Consider the following 11385-nt stretch of genomic DNA (forward strand, 5'->3'; position numbering starts at 1 on the left):
TTGTCTGGATTTGTAAATTTTTAATAATTAAAAATAATTATTTTTTTTGCCTTTCCAAAACCCAAGACCCAAGCGGAAAGATGCCGACAATGGATTAAGCAGTGTGGGAGACCTCACTCACAGCTAAATGCCTCGAAGATTAATAAGCATACATATGTCAGCGTATATAATATATAAGCGTCAGTCACGCCCGTTTCACATATACTCCGTAGTCCGTTTACAGTGCGTTTGCAGTGCGTATTTTTTTCCCGCACCCATGTTAACAGGTAACTTAAAGCTTTCACACTGCACGCGGATGCTGCAATCGTTTCCGCACCGAGTCTATTTTTGCTGTGCTGCACGCGCTGAATTAAAGTGACAGCGCATGGTTCTTGGTCAAAACGAACACAGATTGACACGAAAATATAATAATCTCACCATAAATGCATTTAATAAAATAAAATGTAGTAAACTCACCATAGCCAAACGTTAAATGTATTTTTGGACTTGCAGACTTGGAGGAGTTCCGTTTGCACACAAGCACACACACACACACACACACACACACACACGACTTGTTTAAATACATTTATATTGTTAATAAATAACAATAAATTGTTGTTGTACCAGCAATATCTTCAAGTTTTGTTTTTCACTGTATTAATCTCAAATGTCATGATTTGCCAATGCAAGAGAGTAACAGTTAGCCTACCAGCACCTTTTCCGAGAAGCCTCTCGCTGCAACCTGCGGTGGACATCCAACCCGGCCCACATCCAAGTGTGACGTCAGAAGCCATTAGGCCGGCACGCCCATGCCCAAATTGGACACATTCTCATTAACGAAGAAGCATCGAGAAGAGAAGACAAGAAGACGAAGGTAACTGCGAAACAAAATGCACAAAACACGCGGTTTTAGTATAAACACTGTTCAACATTATACGAATGAGTTGTATGAGAATGAAATGTTACCTGTTGAAAGCAGCTCTTATTACTTTAATAATAGTTTATGAGGTCAGTGCACGTGCGACTGATCACTTGACTAGCATGCCTGCTCCGCAATTAGCGCGAAAGTCCGCGATATGTAATAAATTGTCAAAATATGGATGTAATTCGAATGAATAAGATTTGATGATGTTGTTTTAGAACTATGAATTATCTTCAACTTACATATTTGGTCATTTAACTCTCCTGTGATGTCTCTTAACTGAGTTGTGTGTTACATTGGCTGAGTGTATTTCGAATCGGCAAGTTAACGTTAACTAACGTTAAGGGTAGATATGAAAATTATATTATTTCAGTGCTTATGTGTGACATTACATTCTGTAAATCTTATTCTGCTTCTAGAGAATTTGAGAATTGATTGTCACTCTGTCAGTTGTAACTGCATATTGAAAAATTTGAAGTTGTTCAGTCATTGCTATGTAAATAATCTATGTTCAGTCATTGCTATGTAAGTGTATTGCTTATGTAAATAAGCAATACACGTTTAGATAATGTAATGTGATGATAAACTGTTGTAATATGCATAAGTTTTATTAATGATTCATAGTAAATACAGTGACAGCAAGCCAGCCATCACATCAGCAGTCTTTTAACTATATTATACTTCTTCTTTCAGGAGTACTACAATTTTGAAAGCAAGTGATTGTTTGTCATGTCGGTAAGTAAAAATAAACTTTGGGGTTTGTATCCTAAGTTTGTGTACTGTTAACTGTCGGGACAAAGGTTAGTCTGAAATGGAATTAACAATTTAACGATAGCTAGGTTAAAACGTTTGGTCTGATCACTTATCACTTACAACCCTTGCAAAGTAACTTGATAGAGCAACTGAATCATTTCACTACATCTTACTTGATAACTGTGTGCGTGTGGCAAATGATCTGTGTATTCTTCTATCTATTCTAGATTAATGGAAAGATCACATAATTACTGTCATTGCCATGTTTTACAGCATCCTACACATTTTCAGTTCAAGCCTGATGCAGATCAATACTGCCTGCATGGGGGGTTTGAATGTCCATGCTGCAGTTTTATGACTAAAGAGAAATTCTCATTTTCTATTCATCTTGAGAACCATATAAGTCATGCAGTGAAGCATGGAGGTATGGTGGAGCATTTCTCTAGATATTGATACATTTGTGCGGTTTTAAATCACAAATATGTCTGTATAATCTAAATATGTTCTTGCATCTCAAAACAAAGACAAACAAGATGAGCTGTAGTTTCTTGAAGTAGAAACACTGAAGTAGGGCAGGTCTTTTATGGCAAAAAACTAAAATCTTGATTTTTCCTGTTCAGAATTATTGACCGATTCGATTTCTTAATGTTTAACTAGTCAACGTAAAAATCACATAGCCCTACACTGAAGCCCTACAATGTTGTTACGTTTATTTATCTATTTCTGTGTTTTGTTAAACTTACTGTGTACACTCTGCACTGTTGATAACATAGTTGCTATAATTTTGCAGGTTACTTCATCTCAAAATGCAACAAACTATGCAGGACCACAGCCCATTTTCACTGTCTGTACTGCAGCCAGACAGTAATACGGAAGGAACAATTCATAAGCCATGTCTCCAAATGCTCTAAGACAGAAGTATTTTCAGCACCTACCCTATCTCCAGCTCTTTCTGTAGCTGCATGCCCGACACCCTGTCCCCCAGCTACATTAGTTACCAAGGCTCCAGTCTCTACCCCCCTTTCCTCTGATCCTTGCTTTGTACCATTCCCACCCCCACAAATACAAAGAAAGAGAAAGATGTCTTTAGTTTCTAACTCCCTTACCTCTGATCCTGGCTCCTTTGCACCACCCCCACCAAAAATTGAAAAGAAGACAAACACAGTCATGTGTCCTCATTGTGGACTGTTACTTAACAGACGTAATGTAAGGCTACACATTCTGAGACGACATACACCAATAAAAACGGACATTAGCGCTCTGAACCACCTTACATCACAGTGTGTGGATTATAGAAATGGTGTCTATGCAGTAGCCAAAGCATTTTCAGCACCCAACACTCCAATACACATAATCAGAAAGACGTGGGGCTCAGAACAAAGAACAGCATGTGAACTTGATATCTGCAGAATTAATAAAGAATTTGCAGAAAGATCAAACATCCGTTCCTATGAGTGCCATCACCTTCGATCACTTGCATACTGCCCACCCGCCGGAAGGGAGATTTCCTTACTGACAGAGCAAGGTTTACAGGCCATGGTTGATGATAGGTGGTTTGGAAAGGACAAGAAGAAGAAATGTTTGGCACGCCAGAGAGAGGCAATTGACGCAGGAGTCCCTCTCTCCTGCCTAGTGACCGTTTGTGGGCCCAGCCATAAAAAATACATTTCTGTGTTCGAGCCCACCATTTCCTACTACAGCAGGCTTGGTCGAGTCATGGTTTCCTATGATGCCAAAACAATTTCTTGGCATTGTCCTTGTGCTAAACCAAGGCAGTCATGCCTTCACAAAAATGTTGCAAAGTGGCACCTATTTGAAGTGGACAGGGCACTCTTCCGGAAAACCAGAAGTGTGGAGGAGGATAGCATTGCACAACAATTTCCCACCAATGTAGAAGGTTTTGAGGCAGAGGACGGAGCCCAGTACCCACCCGAAGGCCAGAATCTGTCTCGGATGGTTAGGTACATCTTTGATAAAAAGAAACTACCTGCAGTCATCCCCTCAGATGTGTTAAACTCTTGTAATTTTCCTCTGAGCTTCACACCATCTGAAGCCTTTTGCACAGAATGTTCTGAGGTAATTCCACTGAGTGAACCATTGATCATCACATCAAAAGCCAAAATCCTGACGATGACCAGTGTCATAGAAGGTTTGTTATGTTTTATTTAAATTTATCATTAATTTAACATTTAATTCCTATTTACATGTACTGTTAAGTGTTGATGACCATGATTGTCAGGGTCTCCCTCTCCACTTGTAGGCTTAATAGCATCTCCATGCACTCATTTTAGTGTTTAATGTATTAGGGTTGTACGGTAAATCAGTGACAAAAAAATTGGTAACCTCTTTATTGGCACTTGCTTTTGGTAGGAATATCAATGTACAGGAAACAGTGCTATAGATGTGGCATGGTATATCGATATCAGGAGTGGTGCGATGGTATCTATAATTTTGACGACCACATACTTCTGTCGATACACTTGTGCCATTTTCTGCGCAACAGTCTCCAGGTAAAGAACCTTGTTGTATTGAATTTGTGGTATAAAACAACAACAAAGAATTTTGCATGAATATGTATTGTAAAGTTTACATAATGTGACCTCTATTTGGCAGACTCACCAGGCTGTAGGAAGTGCAATTGAGGTCTTAGAGAGAACCTCGGGTAAAGTCTTTCCTTCAAAAACAAGGATCCTGCATGCCTACTTGAGTTTTGAGGCACTATCCGACCACACCTACACTTTTGCATGCGTAACATGTGGTTACCATCCAGTGTCTGTCGTAATGGACCTTCATAAGAAGGGTGTTTTTAGTATGCCTGGTAAGTCCACACATTTATTTATTTTTTTACTCGTTTGTTATGTCATGTACATTGCATGTCCAACTTAGGTAAGACTTGTGTTTAGTAAAGTCTTGCTTTTTAGTGAGCAGCATTGAGGAACCACCAGAGGATTTTGATGGAAAGGTGAATGCTGAAGATTTCTGGGAACATGTTTCTCTGGAAATGATCAGCCGTGGCTTGGTTCCAAGTGAGTATGATTCCCTGATACAGCTGGTATCACATATTAGTGTTTGCTTTCTTTACTATGGAATTATGATGGAATATTCTATTAACAATTTCTTATTCAAAGACAATAAGGCAAACCCCTTTGTGGTTCGTCCGAGCTACCATAACTGGGCTCCATGGATTGGTCCTCACACAAGAAGCGGGAATACTCTTCTCAATACAGAATATCAGAAGGTGCATTCTCCTTATAGTGTAAAGGAGGAATCCGAGTTTACCCTCACAGAGGACCGGCTAACAGATGAGCTTCTAAAACTCAAGGTATTTGAGTCATTAAATCATTTACTGTGAGCTATGTCAGTTAATATATGTGTATTACTGAATCATACTATGTGTTAATTATTCAAATATGCTAATGTTCACTATAGATAGAGGCAGTGCGTTCCTTATGTAGGGAGTGTGGCATCGACCCCAAGGGCTCGCGAATGGACTTGGTTGGACGACTGCAGCAAGAAATGAAAAACAGAGCCAGTTACGACAAGGTGTTTTCACAGATCTGGGGAGCATCTGGTATGTTATGTTGTATAACAGAAAAAACTTTTCACACTTTACAAGCAGTTCTTTGTTTACGGTTCTTTCAAACGGGCCTGTGATTTGTGTTTTCCTTCAACAGGTGGATGGGCTGTGGTCACCTGTCCTTGTGCTGTGGTCTATGGGGTAAAATTTAACATCAGAGCTGAGAGCCCACGGGACTTCACAGACCTTTTGTTTTCAATGAAACATTTTCCAAATATTTCATTGTATGATTTTGCCAGAGGGTTGGCAACACACACTAACATTAGAAAACCCGAAACCTTCCATCCTCATGGGGGCAGGCTGCTAGAGCCTACAGAGGAAAACATTCAGCTTGCAAATTCTGGGCAGATTAAAGTGAACTTACCGTGGCTACTCACAGAAAAGTCAGTGCCAGATGTAAATGGCCACCCTATAACAGGATCATCTGATCATTATGACCTATATGATCGTTTCCATGAGGCTAATTCTAAGGACGCCAGGGATACCTTGCGTAAGGTGGAACTGGTCCCGGAGTTGTGTGGTTGGCTCAATAGCCAGTGTGCCGAACAGCTCTTCTCTGGAATGAGAAAAAATAACCATTTTCTTAATATGATGACTCCCTCCTCACACATCTTTCTGATGCGGAACATCTTGCATCACCACAACATCTACAAAAACTCCAGAACCATAGAGAACATGAAGACTAGACTGGGCATGGGAGTGGACATAGCGTTAAATTCCAATGGTCAGACAGTGTTGGGTATGTATTCCACCCTCATTATTAAGTCTTAGTGGTAATGATATTATTGTGAATATTATATATTTATATATGCGTCTGTTTTATTAAGGTGAGGATGTTTGTTTATGTGTGTTTTAGGTGCAGCCATGGCTGTGAATTCTCAATCCTCCTCTGTTGATACTGCAGCATGCAGTCAAATTCCAGGTACGAAGGTGCAGTTGTTGTGGTCGGAAGATCAATCATCTTTGATTGTGAATATTATATATTTATTTATGTATTTTTTTTTATAAGAGTGAGGATGTTTGTTTGTGTTTTAGGTGCAACCATGGCTGTGAATTCTCAATCCTCCTCTTTTGATACTGCGGCAACTGGTGAGTAATGAGGGACTCATTCTGCTTTTCTTTTGTCAAGCTTTTCATTTTGTTTTTCTGTATGACAGAATGCTTATTTTATGGGTTTATAGGAACCCTTACAGTCATTTTCTGTTTTAGTTACAGCAGAGTCAGTGCCCAAGCCATCGTCCCTCGCTGCGCCCAGTCCAGCGTCCCTCGCTGCGCCCAGTCCAGCGTCCCTCGCTGCGCCCAGTCCAGCGTCCCTCGCTGCGCCCAGTCCAGCGTCCCTCGCTGCGCCCAGTCCAGCTTCCCTCGGCTTCTCAGGACTGAGTAAACCCTGGGAAAAAGAATTGAATCCTATCCAGGACAAATTGGTAAGCTAATTATTAAAATGTGATATGTGTAGTGGTGCAACGGATCATCATTGATCCGTGATCCGTTTGGATCAATATCTTCGGTTCTGCACAGTTATGGGTGTAACCGATATTTGATCTATGATCTCTACAGGTTACACCCCAGATTGTTCATGTTACCCACTCTATAATTGATGTTAAGAAAGAAAAAAAATCCTCTGGCCTTAATAACTTTAGAAGCTTTTAACAAAAAATGCCATGTATTTTGCTCTTGTACTAATAATAGTCATTTTCAGCTCAGCTATGTTCTGGACACGAGACGGCCTGGAGCGGAAATTATTATAAAAGAAGGGCCCATATGTGTTACCCGTGAAGAGTTTTGGAGCCTAGGGCTACAAAGATACATGGATTCCCAGGTGAATAGTGGGAAGTTTGTTCAAAATAGGAGGGGGGAAAGCCCTGTTTGTATTAGTTTTTTAATGATTACTGATATTTGGAGACAATTAATGATAGTCTTATATTTTATTTGGTTGTTTGTTTGTAGATTGGGAATGCCTGCTTTAAATTGATCCATGAAGCAGCTCAGCAACACGTATGTAACTTCTATATATGTATTATATATACACTAGACCAAAGCCTAAATTCAACATAATTTATCAGTTACTATATTCTTTCATTTTATTGTCTACTCTCAAAGTAGTTATAAACTTTTTACTTAGAAATATATTTACTTTTTTTTTGTACTTTAGGGAAAAGACATATATATAGAGAACATGTACGTAGTTCCTACATGGAAGCGTACACCAAATAATGTGGTTGTCAACTTTCCAGTAAGTATGCAAAAAGTACAATGTGTATGTTGTTCCAAAAATTTAGATCTGCATAATTACAAGACATTTGATTAATGTTAGGAGGATGTTGACATGAAAGACTTGTTGGTGTTTCCGGCATGGACAGACTCAATTGGGCCAGATCACTTCGTTCTCTGTGTAAGGGATTGGTACTGTTCTAAGATATTAGATTGTACATGTGGCGGTTAGTGTTAAATCATGTAAATTGAAATTGTGAATTCCATAATTTTTTTTCTAACGACTTGTACAATGTTGTGTATCTTTATCTTTTACCAAATACCACATTATAGGTCATGAAGCCACTCATGAGAGAGATGTTATTTTTAGACTCCCATTACACATTGCATGAGTCTGGATTTGGTGATGCTGAATACAGAGCCATTTTTAGGTTCACAAATGAGGCATACTGTTTGACATGTTCATATAGCAATTTATATTTCGGCTATGTTCTTATAGCCTGTACTGATATATTTCGGCTACGTTCTTATAGCCTGTACTGATATATTTCGGCTACGTTCTTATAGCCTGTACATACATATTTGGCTACGTTCTTATAGCCTGTACTGATATATTTTGGCTACGTTCTTATAGCCTGTACATACATATTTGGCTACGTTCTTATAGCCTGTACTGATATATTTCGGCTACGTTCTTATAGCCTGTACATACATATTTGGCTACGTTCTTATAGCCTGTACTGATATATTTCGGCTACGTTCTTATAGCCTGTACATACATATTTGGCTACGTTCTTATAGCCTGTACTGATATATTTTGGCTACGTTCTTATAGCCTGTATTAATATATTTCGGCTACGTTCTAATAGCCTGTACATACATATTTGGCTACGTTCTTATAGCCTGTACTGATATATTTCGGCTACGTTCTTATAGCCTGTACTGATATATTTCGGCTACGTTCTTATCCTTTTTTTCTTTTTTTTTGTAGAAATCTTGCACAAAAAATTGATCCTGGGAGCTGGACTGAAAAAACTGGACATGATATTGTGGTGATTAATAAATGCATATTTAGCTACAAATATTATTAATTTCCATAATCTGCATATCATAGATGTCATAATGTAACCGAGATGGTAATGCTTTCATCTATTTGACATGTATGTTACCTTTTTTTGTTGCTTTTTAGGGATTGCCACACCAGATCTGTGGAAATGACTGTGGGGTTTTCATGCTTATGGTAAGGTCAGTTTATTTGGCAAGTCTGTACAAGTTTCTGTCAACACTGTGAATAAAATGTTTTCTGTCTTTTATATTTCAGTATACCCTTTGCATTGTGACAGGTGTGGGGTTTGACTTCGAGGAGGTTAGTTGATTTTAAAAAAAATGCAAAAGGAAATTTCTCACTTTACATGTTGTCTGAGTGCACACTCTTCATCATGAAGAAAATGGATACATTATGAACTAAAGATTCTCCTCGTCACTGTCACACATCTTTCAGATGGACATGTCTTCCATTCGAAAGTGGTGGTGTCTCATTCTGATGGAGCGCTTCAAAATAGAAGGGTATGACGCCACTAAACAATGTGTATATTCATTTCTGTAACTTTTTCTGGTTTTAATACCTTGTGCTGTTTTTTATTACATTTATGTTTCCATTTGCAGTCTATTGTTCATTTTGTGCCTTGGCTCATTTATTCAAATCGATATAAATCTGTTCACTAGATATGAATAATGACTATCATCCATTTAGCTACATGTAACTTAAGTAAGGTGAATGGGTAATGTTTACAATAGTTTCCTCACTCTGTATGCAGCTGCAACTATATGGTACCATTAGTGATGTAGGACCGGACTCGAGACCAATTTCTGCTTTCTCGGGCTCGTTCCTTCAAAGACTCGGTCTTGACTCGGTCTCGGACCACAGTCGTAATTTCGGATCGAGTCCTTGAGATTTTTTTTCCAACGCATTTTTTTATGTTCAAATAAATAAACACACAACACTTAACAGTAATAAATAAATGCAATGTTGACAGGCAATCATCACTCAATGACGGTCTCGTCCCCATCACTAGGTACCATGGTCACAATTGTTTATAGGTATTGTATTAATTTTGGTGAACAAACAGACTGGAACTATCTGTAGTTTAAACAGTTTTAAACCACACCTTCCACTTAATCAGACATTTTGTGTATGCTTTTGCCTATGCAGTGCTTTAGATTTACCTTCTTAATGTTTGAAAGGCATGGTCAGCGGTTTGCCTTCTGGACTGATGAGGCCAGAAGCTTGTTACAAGGAACTCTTCAGCCTGTCTACAGAGTGCCAAGACAGAAAGCTATCTCTGAGAAAGTCCCAGCCCACATTGAAGCTGTCAATGTCCGCACAGCTGAAGAAAAGAAACTAGTGGACTTTATTGTGAAGTTACAGGGATCCGAGGAACACTTGGTGGTACTTTAACAATGTTCACATTTATTCATCTTTAAAGACTAACTCCTAGTAAAGATTCTCCAAGGGCCAATGTTTTAATTAGTGACTATGCAACTATGCTGCAAATTATTGTATCTTTATCTTAAATGTATTAATTCCTTAAATAATTGTTTTTGCACCATGGTTTGACCCTAGGGTATACTCAACGGGAAGCCATCTAAGTGGTTACGTAAGGTAACTTCTTCCCGGGTGCCTGTCTACCTCGACAGTGAGGAACAGCAGGACATCTTGTTTTCATATCTGAGAGGATTGCTGGATAGGATACCAACACAATTGAGCGTTAAAGATGAAGTGCAGTTCATCTGTGGTGTTCTTTTTCCAGAGGTATGCTGAACCATGTAATGTGTTTGTGTGTCCTGCTCCTGTGCATATAAAATGTACTGTATAAACTGTATGCTAGCACTACTATATAATGGCTGTTTAATACTGATATTATTGTATATTTATATTAATGTTTTTCATAGGCCATCATAAATGCCCTGGCTGTCCTCCGGGATATCTCCTTACAGGAGGCTGAGCAGGTCTTCCTTTCTGGTCCGAATTATCATTGCAGGTCAGAGTAGATTATTAATTTTTTTTGCACAATGCCCAGTGCTCCCTTTTGCTACTGATATTTCTGTTAACACAACAGTGACTGTTCTCTGATAACTATTTCAGTGAAGTGGAAGATTTTAACAGACAAATAGACAAACAATTGAGGAAAGAAGGGAGACCATTCAATTGGTGGGTATTGCTCGTTACATTTACACAAATTAGGCGTCAGTAACATTAATATTCTATTTGACTTTCTCTCTCTACAACTCCCAACGTTCCATAAGTGTTAGATCAGAGAAATATATTTCAGTTGAACATGTTAAACAAATTTCTATTTCTTCTCTCTCTCACTCTCACAGAGTTGAAGCCTACAGCCATTCTTGCAGCAACTGAAAGGGGGATCTTTTTGGTGCTTTTGTTGTAGCACAATATTTTGTTCTTCCACAAATAATTTTTTCATATAATATAAATAAATGCATGTATATATAAATAAATTCATTCTTGAATCATTCTCGAGTTTTTCCTTCTTATATCTGGCCATATCATTTAGTGACTGCATATGATGATTGCATCATCATTTTACCTGATAATGAGCAAATTAGTTAAACTTAAGGAGGTTAATCATTACAATTCAATAAACTAAGACTCACTCCAATTTTTCAGTTGTTTAAAGATTGATATACATTTTTTAATTGTTTTGTGTAAATTAAAATTTACCCATGTGTGTAAACTTGATGTATTAACACAAAATATTAATTTGTGACCAAGATATTTTAAACTGATGGTATTTTGATATGTTAAAGTAGCTTACGGGATTAACTGGTTTTTATGTGTTAGAAAATTGTGCAAAAGTTCCTTTATTTTAGTAATTCAACATAGCTGTAAGCCATAATAATCAAATTTAGAACACATAAAGGC

General features: G+C 38.2%; 2 protein-coding genes and 1 long non-coding RNA gene across 3 annotated transcripts; all 3 read left to right on the top strand.

Moving 5' to 3' along the window:
• Positions 1–5825: 5825 nt before the first annotated feature.
• On the top strand, positions 5826–6667 carry LOC307174403 (uncharacterized protein; the record flags this gene model as incomplete). Its single annotated transcript, XM_079898186.1, has 4 exons — positions 5826–5973; positions 6091–6156; positions 6270–6323; positions 6444–6667. The coding sequence occupies 4 exons, from the start codon at positions 5826–5828 to the stop codon at positions 6665–6667; spliced, it is 492 nt and encodes a 163-aa protein (XP_079754312.1).
• Positions 6622–9903, top strand: LOC307174404 (uncharacterized protein; the record flags this gene model as incomplete). Its single annotated transcript, XM_079898187.1, has 9 exons — positions 6622–6658; positions 6934–7053; positions 7182–7229; positions 7387–7467; positions 8437–8497; positions 8635–8685; positions 8767–8811; positions 8947–9011; positions 9690–9903. Exons 4-9 carry the CDS (start codon positions 7448–7450, stop codon positions 9901–9903), a joined length of 456 nt encoding a protein of 151 aa, XP_079754313.1. The 5' UTR covers positions 6622–6658; positions 6934–7053; positions 7182–7229; positions 7387–7447.
• A 217-nt stretch (positions 9904–10120) lies between these two features.
• LOC307174255 lies at positions 10121–10945 on the top strand. Its single transcript, XR_013823972.1, has 4 exons — positions 10121–10257; positions 10398–10486; positions 10591–10656; positions 10827–10945. It is a non-coding gene; the product is annotated as an uncharacterized lncRNA (long non-coding RNA).
• The last annotated feature ends 440 nt before the right edge of the window (positions 10946–11385 follow it).

Source organism: Squalius cephalus (assembly GCF_949319135.1).
Source record: "Squalius cephalus genome assembly, chromosome: 16".
Lineage (NCBI taxonomy): Eukaryota > Metazoa > Chordata > Actinopteri > Cypriniformes > Leuciscidae > Squalius > Squalius cephalus.